This window comes from Acartia tonsa, chromosome 14 (genome assembly GCF_053477335.1).
Source record: "Acartia tonsa isolate MP-2025a chromosome 14, ASM5347733v1, whole genome shotgun sequence".
Taxonomy (NCBI): domain Eukaryota; kingdom Metazoa; phylum Arthropoda; class Copepoda; order Calanoida; family Acartiidae; genus Acartia; species Acartia tonsa.
This window is the reverse complement of record NC_137273.1, coordinates 3,248,925-3,273,000: the sequence shown is the minus strand read 5'-3', so window position 1 is coordinate 3,273,000 and position 24,076 is coordinate 3,248,925. Positions and strand designations below refer to the sequence as shown.

The 24,076-nt window shown below is 32.5% G+C and overlaps 1 protein-coding gene across 1 annotated transcript in view; it reads left to right on the top strand.

The window, feature by feature from the left end:
• The window catches only part of LOC145306372 (uncharacterized), a 72,510-nt gene that overhangs the window by 18,428 nt on the left and 30,006 nt on the right, over nt 1-24,076 (top strand). The window contains exons 9-11 of the mRNA XM_080148466.1: nt 666-750; nt 1,361-1,430; nt 2,645-2,674. Of these exons, the coding sequence (XP_080004592.1) occupies nt 666-750; nt 1,361-1,430; nt 2,645-2,674 (185 nt within the window). The remainder of the gene's footprint in view (nt 1-665; nt 751-1,360; nt 1,431-2,644; nt 2,675-24,076) is intronic.

The window sequence follows — 24,076 nt, the reverse complement described above, 5'->3', positions numbered from 1 at the left end:
CCTAGTTGGAGAAGGTATGTCTATCTATCCATCTGTCTGTCTATCTGTCTGTACAGTCCTTCCCTGGACCTAGAAGAAGCTAACCTATAAATGGGAACCATGTCTGTTCAACGTTTACTTTAATATACTCTGCTACAGACTTTTACTTTCACAAGGATTTGTCTAGAAATCTTTCTACTTGTCAAAAAAAAAAATTTGAGTGGACTTTTTTTTCCTACTTAAGATAAGATAAGATTTATTTTCCACAAAAAGGTACAAGCATGTTAATGTTTTTTATTTAAATGGTACAAGCATAATAAATTACTTTGTGGTTTCTTTCTTCTTTTAGTTTATTGGTTTCTTTAAGTGCATAGTAACAGTGTGACAGATTAACATGGGTGTCACCTAGCATAGGATTGAACGAACTACTCCTTCGCCTAGTTCGTGTCATAGTCATGCAGTTTTTTATTAGTACTCCGTTGTTGAATCCTATGCGACATTGTGGAATCTCCTAAACAACCATATAAAATAGCTCTATATCTTCTATACTTTTGTTGTAAAAAAAGTTATGTAATTTATATCTTTTCCTTCTAGAGAATTGTTGACCTTTATTTGTGTATGTTAAAAAAAATATATTTCGGCTGAAAGCTAAGATCGCTGAGGAAAATACAATCTTGTATATTCAGGACGTCACCGGCTAGAAAATTAAGTCCGTCCTTACCAGAAGCTGGAGCTGGAGCCCCACAGCCTGCAGTACTCAAACCAGTACAGGTACCCAAAGTTTTATTAATCGTTTGGGTACTTTTAATGAATTTTGATTGGTTAGTTTGAAACTACAGGTGTTCAATCTTTTCAACTATAAATTTTAATCCTTGACAGGGGTAATTTTGTTTATTATCATTAAGGATTTACATTATTTATGTATGTAGTACATTGTCCTATTCCTTAAGATCCTATCTCTGATTTATCTAAATATCTGTCTATCTTCCTACCTATTTCTCTTTCATTAAATTATCTATCTATTTACATATTATCTATTTTCCAGCTAATAGATCGAATCTATGCAGAATCTATCAAACTATCTGACTAGCTAATTAAATTTATCTATAAATCTATTTGTATTCAGGGAATTAAAGGGAGAAGACTATGGCTGATAAATTAATGTACATCCCCAATAATAATACACAAATTTGCCCCTTTTGTAGAGTACAAATAGTTGTTAAAAACGTTTGGACACCAAGCTAAATGAACCAACCAATCAAGATTCAATAAAATTCCCAAAGTTTGTTTAGCCAAGGAAACATTATCATTATACTTTGGGGACTAGTGTAATAAACAGCCCAATGTCCCCTCTTCTTCTGATTTGTACCTATCTATTTAGAACATTGAGACCGCGAGGGTGGAAGGTTCTAAGGCAGTAAGAAAGGACACCCCAGCAATTATACCAAGGAATAATCAATCACAGCTCATTATTATTTTAACATCACATTTACTGTAATATCACAAGATATTATTTGTTTTACTGTATGAGAGTTTAATGTTTTTAGACATATTGCAGATTTTATATAAAAAGTGTCCTTGTTTAATAACTTGTTAAGCTTTCCCTCAAATTACATATAGAGCACAGTACCTCTCCTACTGTTAAATAAATTGAAAATAAAGTATAGGGAAGATTTTTTCTTGTGCCTTACCCATCTTTGGGGCTCTAGCCATGCGGAGGTTTTTCCTGCGTTGCCTTAACCCTACGTGGCTACCAAATAAATAATATAATCTAACCAAACTTGAAAAAAGGAACAATCAAAAACCCCTTATTCACTTCATTTACAATTTTATTCAGATCAAGGTTCTTTGAAGAAAAACCGCCATTATTTTTTTGCTGTTTATATTGCCCTAAATCCATGACAGCTATAAGAAATTATTAATGAAATGTATTTTTAAACGTTTTGCAATTTTAGTTGCGAAAAGATTTGAAACATATTTGCATTGAAATATCTATCAATTACTTTGAAACAACTTTTTCCCCAATGAATTTCATTATTTTTGAAACTATCAGCTTTTTTGGACATCTTTGCCTCATTTAATGTATTTGCTATTAGCTGAGTACTAGATATGATTTTTATCTAATAATAGGAAATACAGGGAAGGTTGGTTTTTAGGACTTTCCCAACTATGATGCACAATATTCGGGTATAGTCCCTTTCGTAACATCGCACCTTCTTCGTATTTTTCACAGTAGCTTTTCTCCTATTTCTAGCCCCTGCGTGGGGCTCTAACACTGCGGGGCCAAAAACCTAACTGTGTGGGGCAATCAACTAACCCAATAAACCTAACCTAAAATAAACTATAAAAAGCCATTTTAAAAATACGACGAATCGCCCCTTATGGGGCGATGTTACGAAAGGGACTATTCCCCAAAATTCTTCTTATGGTATGTTAAGAGATTGGATGTGTATCCAGCACTCTAAAAAATTAAGGAGGTAGATACACCCATTTTCAAGGGGTCCCTACACCTCTTTAGTTCCCTTGTAATATGTCTACACCGACCTGATGCACCCAAAAAATAGGTTCGCACCCCCCCCCCCCTCTAGACAAAACTCTGTGCACGCCATTGAACTAAATCTAATCAAAATATTAAATTGTGACTGAATTATTTTGACCGCCAGGATGGAGATTGCCCCAGCTACACCTTTACAGGAAAAAAATACTTTTTATTAATTTTTATGGCTTAAAAAATTGCGTTTTATATTCTTCAGCATTGTTTGATGCTTTCTAAGTACATCTAAAATAATAGTCTTGAAAAGGTGTCTTCTAGTGTCTTCCTGAAATTTTGCGTATCTTGGCAATTTTTCATCAGATTTTCTGATTCTAGAGATAAGACAATGAACGATTTATTGGTTGAAAATTTTGAACACTGCTATTTGAATCAATCATTCAAAATGTATTAAAAGTCCCCAATTTTTAGGACAACGAATGAGTTCATGACGAAGACCAAACTCCATTACTTTTGTGTCACTTTTGATTCCTGTGATGTCATAAAATGAGGAAGATGAGATGAGAAGTGGGAAAGAAAACCCCTAAAAAAGAGATGGAGAATATGACGTCAAAAGTTGTGCAAAAGTGATGCAGTTTGGTCTTCGTCGAGTTTATAATAGTTTAGCCTAGGTACCAGTACAATTTACAGTTTAATGACATAGTTTTTTTTCGCATGGATGAGAACTGGTTCTAATCCACCAGATATTAATCTGTTTTTAAAAAAGTATTTTTCCTCAAGGTTGCCAGACAAAAGGAGAATGCAGAGCACTCACGTATACAGGAAGAAGAACAGCTTGACAACCTGGATTTTGATGATGTACAAAAATCCTCCAATTTTGGTGATATAGGTTGTTATACAATACATTTTTCTTTTTGATTTAGGCTTGATTTAAATTTGAGTGCCCTATGCCCCCACTAACGATACTTTTTGAATCCCAACCTCCTAAATTTTCTAATGGTGTTGGCAAAATACTTTCAGGGGTAATAATGAATCTTGATTGGCTATAAAGAAAAGTGTTCAAACTCTTCCACTTGATTTTAATATACATAGAGGATAATTTTGTTTATTATATTAAAGGGTACATACTCAATTGTCCATCCCTTAAGATGCCTGGTTATTATTGGTTACTTGTTTGTCATTATTTCTTTCAAGAACATTACCTTGAAACTTGTTTTAAGTCTTAAGTAATTCATTGGTTTTCAAATTATAAAAATCGATATATACAATTACTTGCATGTTGCATCAGATTTTCATGTACTCTAATATAGTAATACTGATAACAACAGGCTAAAATAACGATACCCCCAATCCACCCTCTTTACCAAATCCTCTCCTCTCCTGCTAGATGAATGAACTGACCAATAAATGGGTCCATTTAAGCAAGCAAGTTTGATTACAATTTTCCACTGTTGTAATATCCATAAACGAGGTCCATATCAGCAACCTAAAATAACGGCCAATTTTCCCCTGTCAATATATATTCACGTATTCTATATCCAATATTAATTTATAAATGTATTTAGATGGTAAATTCACTGGTTCCAACTTTAAGCGAAGACAGAGCAAAAAGTTTAAACTTAATCGTGCAGCTGAAAGCCATCCCGTCCAGGAAAATTTAATTGATTGATTATTGGATTAAAGAATTTTTTTTGAAAATATTGGAAACATTAACATCTTAGTGATTCCCATGAAGATTAAATTGCGAATTTGAATGTTTTGAGATTTTAATGGTTTTTTAAAAAATCTATGTAACAAAAAAGAAAAAATCTTCAAATTCTGAAGAAAATAAATATTCAAATAATTCCAAGAATATTCATGCTAATAATTCTAGTGCTTTCCTCGTAAAAATGAATGTATATCACTAAAATATCATAATTTCATAATTTCTTGCTCTTGGTTGCTTGAAAGAGAGACAAATCCAAAATTCTTATGATAGAGGGGGGAGGGGGGGGGGGGGCTATTCTTTTTCAAGTTTTATAAACCTTTCCCTTTAATTCCCAGAAAAAAAAAGTTTTCCCTTCCTTAGCTTTTATATGATTAATCAATTATTTGTGGCGACAGGAGACATTAAAAGTTCCAAGTGCTGACTCATTGAGTCATCTTGATGAAGATTATGACCTAGAGTCCAAGAATCTGACACCCAAAGAGGAGTATGTCATAAAAGAAGTTCTGAACGCCAGAAGATCAAGATCAAGATCTCCCAACACAAGTGAAGCTTCTCTCAGTACAGATACAAGTTCTGCTGAACCTAAAGTGAAATCATCAAAGTCAGATAAACCATCAAAATCATCAACCAACGCTACTGTCAAACAAGATGTTGCTAGTGTCAAAATGACTTCAACTGTACGCGTTGAGGAAAAATCCGGAGAGATCTTTGTGCCGGATTGTGTTGAAAACATTGCTGACCTGACCGTGGAGCATGTTAAGTATATGGCCGATAAGAAGCTGATGCAGGCCAAAGTCGGTGAACTGGGTGATTACTTTGATGTACCCCCAGTTAAGCCAGTTGAAATTCCTCAGGTGGTTATTGATAAAGCCGAAACAAAGGAAGTTAACAAGAATTTGGCTAAAGCAAATATTAATGCTACTGCTCTAGTTGGTGATGTGGAGAAAATGTATGAAGATGTTGATCCCCGACAATTTTCTCCTCTACCACAACCAAAGCAAGTTCATCCAAAGAATATTGACAATAGTTTTACAAAAGCCAACACAACTCCCAAAGATGTGGCTGTTACTGATCTTTATGATGAGGCAATGGAAGTTGAAGAGGTTGAATTTGAAACACCACGTGTTAAGACGGCAAAAGAAGAAAAGATATCCGCCAATCTGTACAAGGTAGAACAACAACCCCATCCAGGTTTAGTAACTGACATCTATGAACAGACAGAGATAGCCAAGGAGAGAACTCCGGATGAAAGATTCAATGAATATGAAGCTGTCATGAGAAATGTATCCAATGACAACAAAGCCAAAGCAGCCCGAGCACCAAAAGATGCATTAGTCGGAGATATCCATGATACATTTGAAACAGCAGCAGAACAGCCGGTCAAGAATGGAGTTGCTAGTGCATCAGCTGCCGCCAAGTCTGAGCCCAACCGGTTGACAAAAGCTCAGAAAACAGCTGCCAACACAGTTGGCCTTGGAGCTGAGAATAATGTCAATGATAACTTTGAGGAGCCTGGTCGATTGGCCAACACAGAAATAGCCTCACCCAAGGTGGCGCAAAATAAACGAGTTAAAAGTTCACTGCGCAAAGCATCCTCTTCTGTGAAAGATACATCAGTAACTGAGCTGAATGACCAGTTTATGATAACAGAGGAAGCGCCAGTAACAGCTGATAAAGTGTACACTACGGTGCCGAGTGTTGTCACTTCCGGTTATGCCACAGTTGCCAACAATTCTGAACAGGGATGCCAACATTTAATAATTTTTTTAATCTAGTACGGTTGAGGGAAAAATACAGGGTGAAAAAAATGGCTCACAATCTATACCTTCTTAGATACTTGAAATCTTAGAGATATACCCCGTAATATTTGAAGTTTTTGATGGGGCATGTAAAGGACTTTCTATAGATACATTGGCTAGGTCTCGTGCTGTAGTGCTCTGGAGAGGTGAGTAGATTCACAATTCAATATTGTTTTCTTATTGTCATTGTTTGAATATATGAATTATATTAACCAAAGTTGTAGGGTTTATAATGAAAATTGTGAGCAATTGATATTTTTAACAATCAGAAGTTTGAGTCAGAGTCAAGTAAAATCTTAAAATAATATTAGCAAATGTTGGTACTCATCAGGTTGCTCTTTATGAGGATATTGACCAACCCAAACCAAGGACGAAAAAGAAGCCAGCAGTGCAGCCAACTAAAGCAGAAGTCACCAGTCAGCCTGAGCTTGCAAGGTATGAAGAGTTTATAGTGTTTCCCTTAAATGCATTGCCAGTATAGAACCCCCCCCCCCCCTCTCAAATATCATTGAATTGAAATTAACATAAGGTGTGGGTGGGGTTTCTGTGCTCGACTATGCACTTTGTGGGAAATTGCCGCAATTTCAGCAATAAAAAAAGATTTAGCCCAATTCTAACATTTCTTATAGTAATTACTGAGATTTTAAGCAACAAGCAGAAATATCAAAATTATATTGAGCATAATGGATTTATTATTACTTAATCTTACACCAAATTACCATATACTCTAATAAAGTGAACGATTTAGGGGCTAAAATAATGATCGCCCACCCCCCCCCCCTTAACCCAATCCACTCCCCTCTACGGGATAAACGAATTGACCAATAACTGACAGGGAAATAGCAACCTGTAATAATATCCACCTATATTCTACATACATTATGATCATGCATCTTAATAATTTATATTTTTAGGGCGAGTACCACAGCAGTATCCCCTAAAATCCAGCCGCCAATAAGGAGTAGCAGCCAGCAGCCCAAATCAGCCGCCAGAGTCGTGGAGCCACCGCAACCGCCGCGTAGATCAGCTTCCACCCATCAACCAGGAGCGTTCAAATGCTGTGTTATTTTGTAATATTAAAAAGGATTTTAAAAATCTTATTTTTAAGTATTAAAATAAAAGTGATAAAGAAAAAATAGAAGCAGCTTAAAGTCCCTAATAAAAATGACGTCATACAATACATATGACCAATGATAGGTCAGTATACATTGTAATTGAACAATGGTAAAATGTATGCTGGCCTATCATTGGTCATTTGTATTGTATGACATCATTTTTATTAGGCACTATAAGCTTCAAATAAATATTAAAAGTCATAGATTAAAATAATGGATATAGAATACGTAGATATTTAGACAGCGGAATTTTTTCGTCAAATTGGATCTTGGACAAAGCAGCTTCGGACAAAGTAGCTTCAGGACAAAGTAGCTTCAGGACAGTTACTTAAGAAAAGTAGCTTCCTAAGAAATATAGTCTCCAATATGGCCGCAGCGCTCGGCCCCCTGGCCTGCCTAGCCGCGGGCGCTCGGCCCCCTTGCCCATAACCTAACCTAACCTATGTTAGCCTCAGAACATTTATTTAAGAAAAAAATCATCAACTGATAATACAAAGGTGGTTTAGAATTTCATAAATTTTTCAAAAAGTGGTTGATAGGCAGACCAGGGGGCCGAGCGCTGCGGCCATGACCTTTATTAACAGTGGAGGCTACTTTCCTTAGGAGGCTACTTTGTCCTGAAGCTACTTTTTCCTGAAGCTACTTTGTCTGAAGCTACTTTGTCCAAAGCTACTTTGTCCAAGATACGTCAAATTAGGTTGCTAATAAAGTCCTCAGATATGGTAAATAGGTTCCTCCATGGACAGGAAATTTGATGTGTGAATTATAAGGGAGGTATTGTTATATATTGTTGAAAATCATTTTATCAGGGTATGCAAGAATCTCTCCAATATCCATGTATTATATATTCATTTTGGAACCTTTTGAAAAATTTAATATTTATTTTTTTATCACTTTTGTAAAGATATATCCTTGAGAGAGAAAAAGTATTATTATTTTGAATCTAAGACTGTTTTTTATCATTATGTACCATTTTTGGCGACTTTTTTATATTTTCTGATTATTTTTAAGGGGAGGTTTTAGCCCAACCATAAAACATCTAACTCCCTTCCTGAAACTTTTTTTTATATTTTACGAGTACAAATGTAACTACTTACATGATTATTCTATTTGAGATTATTATTAACATAACTTTTTAACAGCGAAGCTACTCTATAATATACTTTGTCTGTTCGTCAGTTCGTGACGCTATTTGGGAAAATATGATTTTCTAAGCAAAATTTTTATTGAATATTCCTATGTGCATCTAATCTCTACATATTTTTGTCCGTTTGTCTGTAGGTCATAGTCAAAAGACATAAACCTTTATTTAAAGGTTTCGTGATTTTTTTTTTTTGAGTTTTTGCATTTTCTAACTCTTTTTTGTCTTTGTTATGACAACTAAACATCTGCTCTATAACTCACTTTGTCCGTTTGTTCACTACATGATTTTTATGTTTCGCTAATTATGGATGTTGTCATTCTTTTGTTTTACAAAACTAACCACTTAAATTGTCTTTTTTTATTTCTTTTTTGTAATATATCATCAATTTCATTTAAAGAAATTTTACCCTGTTTTTACTTTGAATAAATCTTTATAGAAAAAAAGTTGTTTTTTAATTTCATAAAAATATAAAGAATTTGAACTTTTTGTAAGTAGACCGTTCTTGGACAAGAGATATGGATTTCAAAGGTATTTTTTTTTAGCTTGGTTATTCAATAATTTACATATTTCTTAAGATAAATTATAGTTAGGTTAGGTTATATTGGGTACTGGGTAGCCCCGCAGTGTCAGGGCTCCTGCATGTGGTCAGGCATAGGAGAAAAAAAACTACCCTCTCGCTTATTTCAAATTCTTCTCCTTAGACAATCCTTCTATAAAAGTAACGGGAAATGTGTCTGTATGTAGCTTAAGATATTGCTAAGATATATGGTTCTCATTTACAGTGAAGAGTTCTGATTGGTTCAGGGAAGGTTTTTTCTAAGTGAAATCACCAAAAGAAAGAAAAACACACCCCATACCCAAATTTTTTTACTTTTTCTTTTTAAAGATAAAATTAAAAGTATATGGTCGACTTACCTTCCTCCTTTTCCCTCAAGTGCCCCTAGAGGCCTTATGGGGGCGTAGCCATGAGTCTTAAGTAAAATGACAAATGAGTTTTTGCTTAGAGATAAGTAGTGTTACCAAAAAGTCAGATTATGACGTCAAAAAAATTAACCCATGAGAGGCCACTATAAATTTTACCATTGGTCAATTACTTTGTATACTGGCCTCTCATTGGTTAATTAATTTTTTTTGACGTCATAATCTGAGTCATCCACTTTTGCTAGCTGGGTAATTTCTAATCCGATAGATAGAATAACATTAAAACTTCAAAATTACTTGAAATAAAAAAAAGCCTTAGTACACATTTTTAGATCTTTCTTATTACAACCATTTTTAGAAACCAAAGCTGTATCCAAAACAACCACGGACAAGGCACAAAATTCCAGCATTTTTATGTGGCTTCTACCCTCGCTCCTTGGATTCTTAATCTACTGGTTGTTTAAGGTATTTATAAGTCAGACTATCTAAAACTTTCTACCAATACATTTTTCTGTTTAATTATCTATTCTTCTATCTATCTGTCTATCTATCTATCTATCTATCTATCTATCTATCTATCTATCTATCTATCTATCTATCTATCTATCTATCTATCTATATATCTATCTATCTATCTATCTATCTATCTATCTATCTATCTATCTATCTATCTATCTATCTATCTATCTATCTATCTATCTATCTATCTATCTATCTATCTATCTATCTATCTATCTAACTATCTATCTATCTATCTATCTATCTATCTATCTATCTATCTATCTATCTATCTATCTATCTATCTATCTATCTATCTATCTATCTATCTATCTATCTATCTATCTATCTATCTATCTATCTATCTATCTATCTATCTATCTATCTATCTATCTATCTATCTATCTATCTATCTAACTATCTATCTATCTATCTATCTATCTATCTATATATCTATCTATCATCTATCTATCATCTATCTATCTATCTATCTATCTATCTATCTATCTATCTATCTATCTATCTATCTATCTATCTATCTATCTATCTATCTATCTATCTATCTATCTATCTATCTATCTATCTATCTATCTATCTATCTATCTATCTATCTATCTATCTATCTATCTATCTATATATCTATCTATCTATCTATCTATCTATCTAACTATCTATCTATCTATCTATTTATCTATCTATCTATCTATCTATCTATCTATCTATCTATCTATCTAACTATCTATCTATCTATCTATCTATCTATATATCTATCTATCATCTATCTATCTATCTATCTATCTATCTATCTATCTATCTATCTATCTATCTATCTATCTATCTATCTATCTATCTATCTATCTATCTATCTATCTATCTATCTATCTATCTATCTATCTATCTATCTATCTATCTATCTATCTATCTATCTATCTATCTATCTATCTATCTATCTATCTATCTATCTATCTATCTATCTATCTATCTATCTATCTATATCTATTTATCTATCTATCTATCTATCTATCTATCTATCTATCTATCTATCTATCTATCTATCTATCTATCTAGATGTTCCTTGAGAAGAATGTGAAGCCTCCAGAACCTGTACACGAAGCTCTAGAGGATTATTCTTATTTCAATATTCTGAGGTGGCCTTAAAGTTTGGTAATCAATGTTTACCTATCGCATCGTATTATAGACAGCTTTCCGCATGTATTAAAAAAGGTTAAAACCAGCTTCGATAGCTTTGAGAGGCTAAAAGGCACAGGCTAACCATTTTTAATTTTAATATCAGTAGAACATTGTCTGTAAACCGATGCTATACATGATTTATCAGTTTGGATGAGAACCTTATTTAATCCACCGGATATTAATCGGTTTCGAAGCCATACTGGAAAAATTATTATGTTATCTTAAACTTTTGACTAAGGTGTTATAATGCAATCGATGAAAAACTATTTTATCTAAATTAATTACCAAGAAAGAAATATTAAAATGTCATGTAAATTTAAAGGGAAAATATTTTTTTTTATTTGAAAATATTATTATTTAGTCACTTTTTTTTCAATAAAGTAATTTTTAAGAGCGAAGCTTTTCTATAATTAGGGTCGGTTCGTACGTCCGTCCGAGATAGATATCTTTTTTTCGTTAATTTAGGCATGTTAGAATTGTCCTATCGACTTTGCATGGTGATACCTGTAGTAGTTAGGTACGATTTAGAAAGCGTAGCAACTCTATAATCATTACCAGAATGTCCGTACGTCCATTTTAAACATGTTGATTTTTCTACCTTTTTAACAACAAATTTTTATGTGATCTAATTATCCGTTTGATCTGATTTTTAGTATATTGATTCCTGGGACAACAAAGAACAATATTATAAGCGAAGCAACTCTATAATCAAGTCCTAAAAATGTAATTATGTCCATAAACATTATTCTGTATCAAGCAGTTTTTCAACAAATTTACTCACAATTTTGGTTCGACTCTTATAATTTTATATTCTGATTATTCAGTTCAGACACTATACACGTGTTAATGTCCGTTTGTCCTACCGTTTCAGTCGCTTTTATGGATGTTGTCATCCTTGTTTAAAATATAATAATGAAATTACTGTAAAAAATTATTATTTTGTGTAGCTAGCATTCCTTATAAGTTACTTTTATAGTATAGGGTGTTTATAATTAACTGACAATTTTAAATTTAGCAAGAAAAATTTAAATTTATATTTTTTCTCTCATATTTGCTTAAAGAATACATATAAATTTTTAGATGATATTCCACAAAACGGCTTGAAAATCCTTTAAAAATTTAGCATTTTTAGCATTAAAAACAACATTTCGGCATGTTCTATACAGGCTGTACCAAATATGGAATTCTAGGTTTGATCTTAGCTTTTTTACACAACTCTTCTTGAAGATATCTTTAACAGTAACCGAATTCAACTAAAATAGTTTTTTGTCATTTTTTAAAAAATCGTTTCTATATTAATTTTGTAAAAATATTAAAAATTTCGTTGTGATTTTATTTTAATAATTAAAATTGTTGGTTTTTTGTAATTACCTTGAATTTATAATTCTAGTCTTATTCATTATCAGGTATTAAAAATATGTATCATAGCATAAATTTTTGTTAAGTTTTGAATTTAAGTTTATTCTTTTAAAAAATTTAATTTTGTAGTTTTTATTTAGAATTGTATTTATGATAATGTAGATTTTTTTGTTGAAAAATAAAGATATTATTTTGACGGGTTTTTTTTAATTAAATTAAGTTTTCTATATAAATGAAAGTTAAATGTTGCTATGCCCCTAGTAATTTTTTCTTAAAGGAAGTTTTATTCTAAGTTTCTAAAAACAAAATCTTATCATATATGTGTGTTATTTATTTATCTACAACAATTAGGTATAGAAAACAGGATTAAACAGAAAAAAAGTATCTAAAGGAAGGGAATATTGGACTTACTGGTGCCCAAAGTTTTAAAATTTATTTTATCGCATTCATTAGCTTACAAATTTTTAAATTGTGGAGTCTTAATTGGATATTAGCTTGTTCAAACTAGCAAATAAATATTATGTTTCAAAAAATAAAAGCAATGTAGTTCATTCTTCAGGTACTATCAGAAATCTTAAAAGGAGAAAGTTTTGACACATCTAGTTTGTACTACCAGCCCAATTAAGATTTGTTGAAAGTTTTTATGTTCAGAATGTAAATTAAAATTTTGGGAACCAGAAAATAATGGGTATAGTCCCTTACGTATCATCGCACCTTATGGGGCAATTCTTTGTATTTTTCACAGTAGCCTTTCTCCTATTTCTAGCCCCTGCGGGGGGCTCTAACCCTGCGGGTCCATTAACCTATCCCTGTGGGGCAATCACCTAACCCAATATAACCTAACCTAAAATAACCTATAAAAAAGCCATTTTTAAAATACGACGAATCGTCCCTTATGGGCGATGTTACGAAAGGGACAATTCCCAAAAATGTTAGTTCAATGTCCCCTGGGCGTGGTAAATAACTTGTTGATTAATTAGCGCCACAGTATCTATAACGTCCTCCTATGGGTGTATCACTCAGATAATACACGTAGTACTTTCCACAATTTGTCACTTTCCCTTCAATTTTTATTATATTGGAATAACTAATATTAGCTGCTGCACTCCTAGCTTCAAGGAATCTATAATTGATGATAGGTGAGGGCAGAAAAATAGTAGTAAAACATCCAAGACTTAAATCTAGATTCATAATAGTAAAAAAGAGATTAGTTCAGTTTTAAATGAGATTTTAAACTTTATTCTTCTATATAATATTTTTTCTTATTTTTGTAGCTTGTACTTATTGCTATTATAATTAATTTTTTTATTATAAATAATTTGATGATCTGAATTTTTGCCTTGGAATAGGCATCTTTTGGCCTACTCTAACCCCAGAATAAAATATTAAATCAGAAACCCTACCAACTTAAAAACTAATTCAATCCAGTAATACGAGCAATTAAATTTAAAAAACTGCCTCATTGTACTAAAATGAGTACATTTATGTTCCTACACTGTGTCCAATTGGTCCAATTTAGGGATTGTGCATCTATATTTTGTATATTTATTATTATTCCATTACTCCTGCCTATTCTCGAATACTCGCAATCCCTGCCGTACCCATTCTCTGTGGTCAGATCAAAGCACAGTGTTATGTCCACTGTCTCTCCATGTGCCTCTGGGAGGCTAGAATTGGTCCAGCCTGGAGCATAGGTGCCGCAGGACCCGAATCCAGGTGTTGAGGGTGCCAGAATTCTACCAGCCTGTTCCAATTAAACTTAATTATATATTCAAGAGTTGACTTTGGATAAAGATTGATAAACATGTTTACTTATTTGTTAGCTAATACTTTGATTGGTAAGTTTAAACTAAAAGTGTCAAAACTGTTCAACCAATAACTTTAGAAAGGGTGATTTTATTATACTTGGGGTGTACATGATTTTTTTGTTCATGGTCTTATCGTTTTAGTTAACTGTAATTAACCTCTAATATTTAACACAAAAATTATTTTCGGATCTACTGCAGTTCACGGTAAAATATTGCTGGTAACGAAAATTGCCAAAAATCTATAAATTTTAAAGGCTGCTAGCTGCCAAACGTCTGAACGTACAGATCATGCCCGTACACTGTTTTAAGCGGCATAAGAAGGCCTACAAATAATCTGAAATATCCATAAATCATTAATGCATAATTTTCTCGCAGTGCAGAGAAATGCGCGAAAAAAGCTTATTTACGCGTTTTTTCTTCAGTGAAGCTTTTACTGTGCATAATTGGATCTTGGCTATTACAGATTATTTGTAGGCCTTTTTATATCGCTTAAAATGGTGTGCGGGTATGGATCTGTACGTTCAGCCGTTTGGCAGCTAGCAGCCTTTAAAATTCATAGATTTTTGGCAATATTCGTTACCAGCAATATTTTACCGTGAACTGCAGTAGATCCTTATTTTCTAATAAAGTTTAGTAACTTTTAGGTTACTTAACCTTATAATAGAATTTTTGGGGGATAGAACAATGGACGATATATTGATGTACATCCTTGATTATGTAAATTAATGTTTGTAATATAGTCGCTGAACTCTTTAGAATCAATATAATAAGTTCCTGTTGAAGAAATCTGTACCAGCCACTTCCTGTCCAGCGGACACTTTGAGTGAAATCGGTTTTTATATTATCCACAAAATCTTCCTACAATATTCATTAATCTTGCAAACACAAAACAAGACCGACAATGATAACATCCATAAAAGCGAAGCTCTGAAACGGTAGGACAAATGAACATTAACACTTGCAGAGTGCCATAACTGAATAATCAGAATATAAATGTATAAAATTAGAAAAAAAATTAAGCAAATTTGTTGAAAAACCACGCTAATACAGGATGATGTTTAAGGACATACTTACATTTTTAGGACTTGAGTATAGAGATGCTTTGCTTATAACATTGTACTTTATTGTCCTAAGAATCAGTATTTCAAAAATCAGATCAATGGAATGATTCTATCATTTAAAATTTGTTGTTAAAAAAGGTAAAAGTCAACATATTTAAATGGACTTACTGACATTCTGGTAACGATTATAGAGTTGCTACGCTTTCTAAAATGTACCTAACTACTACAGGAATCACCATGCAAAATTTGAATTCAATAGGACAACTCTAACATGCCTAAATTAACGTAAAGAGTTAACCGTTACGAACAGACGGACGGACTGACCAACCCTTATTATAGAAAAGCCTCGCTTTTAAAAAATAAATAAAGTAAATTATATTCAAATAATAATATAAAAAAAAGATTAATGGATAAAATATAATTTATATTTCCATTTTCCTTGACATAGTGCGTTACTTGAAGAAAACTGTATCTATCAAGAAACAATATACCCATACATACTCTACTTGTGACAATTTAAACTAGTATAATAAAACTGGCGGCTTCGCCCCTAGCCTCTAGGGGCTTTGCCCCAAGAGGTATAATTACATCTTTTATTACCTGAAGATCCCCCACTAAAACACTATTTTAAATATTTTTTTTTTAAATGGCGGGGGGATTTTTTGTTTTATGGGGGGTTGGGGGTGTCCCATCCCCTTAGAAAATAGCCTAAAAACACCACAGGACCAGTAGGTATATGTCCTGAAGAGTAGAATCCGATCGGTTCAGTGGTTACCGAGATCTTAAGACACAGACGGACAGACATCATTCTACTTTGTATTATAGATTAACAGAACCCAGGAATGAAATGGACTTTGGACTGTAATTACACTCCATAACCACTCCATTATTCGTTGGCTCAAAAATTTTAAGTAGTTTTCCTAAATTTAGATTGGAAGTACCAAACTAATAGTGTCCAAACTTTTCAACCAACAAGTTCTAAATTTACAGAATGGATAATTATTCTTGAAGATATGTTTCATTTTATTGTCCATTGTCTTATCCCTTAAGATCCTTGCTTAAACCATTTAAATTGCATATCAACAAAATGACTGAAATTTTTACAGGATCAGATGTATATTTAAGTAGTTTTTACAGATATTTGACGTCAAATCTTAATTGACAAGGGTCAGTTTTGTGTGTGAGTGAAGATTAAATAATATGTTCCTGTCCATGGGCTGTACTTCTATCAGTCTCATCTAATATACCATACTTTAAACATTGTTCTTCGCCTGAATGTTTTAAAAACTAGGATCTAGTGCAGTTCACACTGTAAAATTATAGTTTGAAATTCCTAATCTTAACTAAACCATTGCCATTTAGCTTTGAGAGATGCGTAGATTTCATATCTGGCAACTAGAAAATCCAAAGAAATCTAATTTTTGAGAAAAATAAGTTTGAAAATTTCAAGTTCCATTTTCATCCATTAGGAGTTCCCGCACAATCACGACAAGAAAACAAAGATTTTTATTTTTGAATTTGGTACAAGTCTGTTTTTAAAAATTCTTCATAAAACCACTAAAGGGAGTTACTCAATGGTCATTTTATCAGTTGCTTTGCTAATGTCACACAAAATTAGCAATAAATCATATGAGACAAAATTAATTGGAATATTATATAACTCACAAAATATTTTTTAATGCCTAAAACCCATCCTAAATTGTTAAACATACATAAACAATTGATAGTCTGTCAAAAAAAATTAATTTAGTCATGAAAAAATACAAAATTAATTTGTTTCGTTTTGACTTTAGCAACGCCATCAACTTTAACACATTGAAGAGGAGTTACTAATTTTGTTCTAAAACGCACAATTTTCAGAGTTAAAACATAATTAATACCTTAATCTATTTATTTAAACTTGCTTGACAATCGAAAACCTTTAAATCAACACATTTATTAATGTGTAGGAGTACAGCTCTTCACAAGTAATTTTTACCTGGAGGTCGATTGTTGAAAAACCCTGGCCTAATTTTGACAAAAAAAAAAACAAGTACAAAAGAAAGAAAGCTAGATTTTTGGAAACAGATTAATCAGTTATAGAACTAGTTAGAATAACGTCTCCAATCTAGAATTGATACCATAATTTACTCAAGTATAGACTATTCCATTTATGAAAAAACATTGATATTAGGCCAGGGTTTTTCCACAATCAACCTCCAGGTAAAAATTACTTGTGAAGAGCTGTACTCCTACACATTAATAAATGTGTTGATTTAAAGGTTTTCGATTGTCAAGCAAGTTTAAAGGAAAAGTTTAAGGTATAAAACTCATGAAATTATTCAAATGAGAACAAAAATACAGTTATAACATTTTTGTGTTGGCAGCCATGGCTTCACCTAAGATGATAAGGAAAAAATAAATTTTTCTTTATATTTATAAAAAAAAAAGGTAACTCTTTTAAAACAAACTATCAATTGTTAATGTATTTTTAACAAGTTAGGATAATTTTAAGGCCTTTTCCTTTGATGCGTGATTTTTCTGTATTAACATGTAATTTCCTCTCATATCCAGAGTGTTTTTTGAAAAACTTCATAAAACTAAACTTGCAAAGAATTTAAAAATATGGCAATTTGTTTTTCTTATCATGGATAAGTGTAAGCGGATGAAATTTTAACTTGAAATTATTTTTCTAATATTAGATTTCTTTGGATTTTCTAGTTGCCAGAAATGAAATCTAAGCATCTTGTATAGCTAGTGGTCTAGTTAAAATCGGGATTTTCAAACTAAATTTTATAGTAATGGCCTGTGTTACGTTTGTGTTTGCCTTCAATAAACTTGTATAGTGTACCCTGTGTCTTTGGGTAGAAGCGAAGCTTCTATACAGAACTAGGTCTTAGTTCATCCGTCCGTCATGTCCGTCGCTCACGCTCTTTCCACTCCACTAACAATAACCTGAAAATTCAAGCACTTCTTCAGGAGTCAAACCAAGTGTTTTTTCTGTCAAAATCTAAAACAAACAATATTGATTCACACTGCGTTCGAAGGTTCTTTGACTTTAGTGTCAGAACCTAAATTGGGACATAGTGCATTTCATTACCCTAGGTTAGGTAACTTCATTTCACTTTTCAAAAAAATCTAAAATGCAGCCGTTTTTGAGAAAATTATATTTGGAAATTTCAAGTTCAATTTTCACCCACTAGGAGTTATCGCATAACCATGACAAGAAAAGCAAAGATTATTTATTTAAAATTTTTAACAAGTTTGTTTTTATAAAGTTCTTCATAAAATCACTCCTGAAGTGAGTTGATTCATTGCCATTTTTGTCAGTTGCTTTGCTAAGGTCACGGAAATTCAGCCTTAAATAAATCATATATAGAGAGGTTTTATGACTGACTTTATAAAAGCAAAGTTGTTCAAAATTTTTAATAAATAATCTTAGCTTTTCTTGTCATAATTATGCGGTAACTCCTAGTGGATAAAAATTGAACTTGAAATTTTCAAATCTAATTTTCTCAAAAACGGCTGCATTTTAGATTTTATTGAAAAGTGAAATAAAGTTACCTAACCTAGGGTAATGAAATGCACTATGTCCCAATTTAGGTTCTGACACTAAAGTCAAAGCACCTTCATACAGCGTTGCTACCAAAGACCTACTCTACAAAAGACCTACCCCTACAAAAGGTCTACTCTACAAAAGACCTACCCCTACATAAGACCTACTCTAAAAAAGACCTACCCCTACATAAGACCTACTCTACAAAAGACCTATGAATATATATTGTTATATAAACATCAAATTTATTAATAAAGTAATACATAATCAATACATGGCCGCAGCGCTCGGCCCCCTGGCCTGCCTAGCCGCGGGCGCTCGGCCCCCTTGCCTATAACCTAACCTAACCTTACCTAAATATTGTAAAAAAAAATATCAAAATTTGAAAAAAATCTACCAACCACTTTTTGTAAATCAACGAAATTCTAAAATATAATTAAGTTAATGTACGATAAACATTCATACATTATTACATATAAGTTAGGTTAGGTTAGGTTATAGGCAAGGGGGCCGAGCGCCCGCGGCTAGGCAGGCCAGGGGGCCGAGCTCTGCGGCCATGACCTTCTAGCATTACGATTTTTTGTAGAGTAGGTCTTTTGTAGGCGTTGGTCTTTTGTAGAGTAGGTCTTTTGTAGGCGTTGGTCTTTTGTAGAGTAGGTCTTTTGTAGGCGTTGGTCTTTTGTAGAGTAGGTCTTTTGTAGGCGTTGGTCTTTGGTAGAGTAGGTCTTTTGTAGGCGTTGGTCTTTTGTAGAACCGACGAGTTTATTGTGTTTATCAGTCTGAAATCTAACAATGCAAGTTTGGGGGTGGGGGGTTGATTTATCATCGAGAAGCGTAACTGCTAGTTAAATATATCAAGTAGAAAGATATCTTGTCTGTCTGAAAAGATCTTGCTAACAACTAAACTAATTGATTTCTTCATTTAAGAGATGCTTTACATATTTTCCAGGATGGTTGTATGCTATTTTATATATAAGTGTTGGAATTGTTTTGGGTAATTTTCCCCACACGTAATTAAATTCTATTCACATCGTTTTTTGTAAAAGTAAAAATATAATGTTTAAAATGGACATACGGACAGATGGATGGTCCATCCCTAAAAGTGAAAAGCTTCACTTAAGAATAGTTATTTCTCACATCGTATTATAAACGGCTTTCCGCGGATATAGAATGTACAATTATAAGATTAAAACTAGTTTTTTTTAGCCCCGAGGTGCCGAAGGCTAAAAAAAAACTGGTTTTTATCTTATGATTGTACATTTTTATATTCGTAGAAAGCTATATATAATTCGGTGCTAGACATAGTTTTTTGTATGAGAACCGGTTCCTATCCACCGGATTCGAATGAATACGAGAAAACAAAATTACTTTTCTGTCAAATGTTATTTTTTACATTACTGGTTACTTTGTTAGCTTAAAGATGTTTTCGAGATTTTAAGTAACATGCATACATAAAAAATTAGTATACAAATATCTTCTCCTAATTAAGTATTTCTAATGATTTTTGAAATTTTAACTTTAAGCAGATAACAAGATATTTTGAAAGCAAAGATTCTCTATAACTGACCTTTTCTACATTTTAGCTGCATAATTTTTTGCCTATATTTCATTTATTTAGTTTTTCTGAACTACTGGCTACTCCCCCTAGAAGCCTCAAGGGGCACTTGAAGAAGGGGGGGGGGAGAATTGGCTCTTCACTATTGATTTTAATCTTTCAAAAATTAAAAATAAGTTGTGGGAGAGGTATTTTTTCTAGGGGCAATTGCTCTTGGAGGGTGGAGGTAACTTCCTCCATATTATCAGTATCACCCTTCCCTAGAGTTATAAGAAGCTTCACTGTAAAGGAGATCCATATCAAGATCTTAGGCTACAGACAAACTCACATGCTGTTACTTTTATCTAGGGATTAGTTATTTCTCGCATCGTATTATAAACAGCTTTCCGCGGATATAGAATGTACAATTATAAGATTAAAACTACTTTATTTATCCCCGAGGCGCTGAAGGCAAGGGCTAAAAAAAACTAGTTTTAATTTTATGATTGTACATTTTATATTCGTAGAAAGCTGGATATAATACGATGCTGGACAAAGGTTTTTTTCGGTTCCTATCCACCGGATTCGAAATAATACGAGAAAATGTATTATTTACTTTTAGACTATTAACTGAAGGACAATTGTCAAAAAATTAATAATAATATGACTATTTATCGGGGAGGCAGGGAAGAAGTGTTCGCTCGTTGGTTTAAATCTTTGTGATTTATTAAATCTTTACTGATATGATGAAACTAGCAGTATCCAAACTTTTTAACATATAGTTTAGTCTACAGAATGGGTAATATTATTACATTAATTGATAATGCACATTAATTTATCGCCCATTGTCTTATCCCTTAAGATCCGTAAATAAGAGAATTTCACCCCCTTTCTTGTGTATCTAAGTAAAATTGTATTTTAATGAAGTTCAAATTGTTGCAAAAAGAAATTTTACACTTTGTTTATTTTTAGTCACGCTGCTACACACTAGTCTTTTATTGACTTTGTTCGTACGTTTGTTTATCCAAATACGTCACTAGCACGCAAAGTACCCAGAAGAGCATTGAAATCCCCTCCCTCCCCTTTTTAAAAAATAAATTAAAAACAAGAGAGGTAGTTTTCATTTGCTAGTTTATTACATTAGTTCATGTTAGGTTAGGTTGTATTATTATTGGGTAGCCCCGGGGGTTAAAGCACCGCATCTATAGGCCCCACAGGGTTAGGTCTCTCACAAAGGTTAAGCATAGTGAAAAATAGACACAGTGCTGCTTATCAGTGCTCATTAGACACTTTAAGTGTAAGCACAAAATAAAAGTTATAACAGCCAAAACAAAATTTGTAAGCCCCAAAAAGTTTCATTTTTCCTTCATAGTAGTTTATCTACTCTATAACTAGGATATTCGTCGGTCTTTATTTGCTAATTAGTAGCCATAGCCTTATGTTAATAGCTAACCATACTTTTCATTTATTAATTTTCAAGTTTTTTAATGCCTTATATTTTTTTCAAATCTGGTGATAAATAAGGAAGTTGTTAGTAAAGAATATTTCGCCACCTAAAAACAGAAATGTTCTTGTTGCATAATTGTTTTAAAAGTCATCTATTTTAAGTCCTCACCTTTTACTTTACTTTCCTTTGATAATGGATATATTATTACTTGGATGTTGCACCAGATTTTCATGTACCCTGATAAATTGATGCTCGCAGCTGGCTAATCCACGCCCTTTTCCCCATCCCCTCCCCTCCTACTGGATGAACGAACAGATCAATAATTTAACGACAAATTTTCCTCTGCAAATATATCCATGTATATCCAATATCAATTTCTATTATACAATGTTCAAAACTAACATATTAAGATTTTATAAACGGTTAGACCGCAATTTTAAGGGAAGCTTGGTATTAGATTACATTAAAGTTCTAGGCAAAAACTTACATTTTTTATCATTATTTTGTACCTACTAAAAAATGTTATTTATTTGGTTTTGTTAGCAGTTGTATATCAGAGAGGGAGGAGACATTCAGCTGTTTATTACACTAGTCCCCAAAGTTTTATAATAACGCTTTCCTATTCGTTGGCTTAGCAACTTTTGATTTGTTGGTTCATTAAGTTTATTGTCCAAGCGTTTCAACAGCTTATTGTAATCTACAGAAGGGGTAATTTTGTGTATCATCATTAGGGATGTATATAATGTGTCGGCCATTGTCTTATCCCTTTAGTTCCCTAGTTGTATACATATTTTCTAACATGTATAGTATGACCCGATGTGGACCTTATTTGAACCTAATAATGCCTAATACCGCTTATTTATTCTACAAGGAATTATATAAAATTATTTTTTCAAAAGAGCGCTTCGCGCACACAACTTGCAAATTTCTGGGCACGCCCCTTTGTACAGACATGTTTGCGTTTGTTTAAAAGCCAAGACATTTTGCAAAAATGTCACTTACCCAACTTTTAAAGCTAATTAAAACATTTTCAAGCATTAATCACTAGAAATGCGTAGCAATTCTACATACAATAAACTAGCCTAATTTTGTCGTTCAAAATTGGGGCTCGGAAGCAGTAGTAGCTTTTAAAAAAGCAGTGCGACTGTAGATTATAATTAATGGCTGAAACGTTTGGACACGCAACTTAATGAGCACACAAAATCAGAAATCAATAAAAGTCCCGAAAGTTGTAAAGCCAACTAAAAAGAAAACATTATTATAAAACTTTGGGGACTAGTATAATAAACAACCCAATGTCCTCTCCCTTCATGATATCATGCTTAGTGCAATTTACCTATCTTTAAATCCAAATATAAATTTCAATTGCCAAATAAAGATCTCAAATGTCTCTGTGTCCTAATTAATTTGTAATCAAAACGAGGAAAACAAAATTTGAAATATATTTATTTTAATTTTAAATAAGAATATATCTATTTTCTTCAAAATATCTGCTTCTAAACACTTAGGAAAAAAATCGAAGCTTTTTTTAGTGCCTATTAAAAATAACGTCATACTGGCCTTCTATTGTTCAATTAAAATGTATACTGGCATGAAATTGATAGTTTACTCTGCGTTTTGGCCTATCAATGGTCATTTGTATTGTATGATGTCATTTTTTGGTTTTACAACTTGTTAACAGTTGATTTTCCATTTTAAAAATGATTTTTTATAGAATTTTTGTTTATGAATTAAGCAAATAACGAACAAATTTAATAACAGAGCTGCTATATTTTATACTTTCAAAATTGCATTTAGATCACATTTTTTTTCGCAGAAATATATTTTTCTTAGGATGTATCTACGATAAAAAGAGAGTATTTTCTTTAAATTATTATTATTCAATTATATTTTTATATTTTAAATACCTTCAATAAACAAGAAAGATACTGTCAAGGATGTCCAAGCTAACATCCTTAAGGTTACGGTTATGAATATTAACAGGTATGCTACACATCCATAAGAATCTACAAATCAATTCTTTAAAAATCCATGAAACACAGATTTTAAAAAATATGTTGAATAAAAATTTTATTTTGTCCAGACCAATAGGAAGATCTAGAAGTCCAAACCTACAAGTTCCACCAGGTTGGTAGATAGATAGATATATAGACATATAGATAATTAACAGACAGACATACATACAAAAAGATAAAATGTCAGACAGACAGACAGACAGACAGACAAAAAACAGACAAACAAACAAAAAAACAGACAAACAAAAAAAAGACAGACAGACAAATAGATGGACAGACAAACAGATAGACAGTGGACAAACCAACAGGGAGAAGAACACATATAGATGGTTAGATGGTAGATAGAAAGACTTTTAAGATTGATAGGAAGATTGATAGATAGATAGATAGTAGACCAACAGACAGACAAATAAACAGAAAGATAGACAGACAAAAATATAGATATACAAATATATAGAAAGACAAACAGAA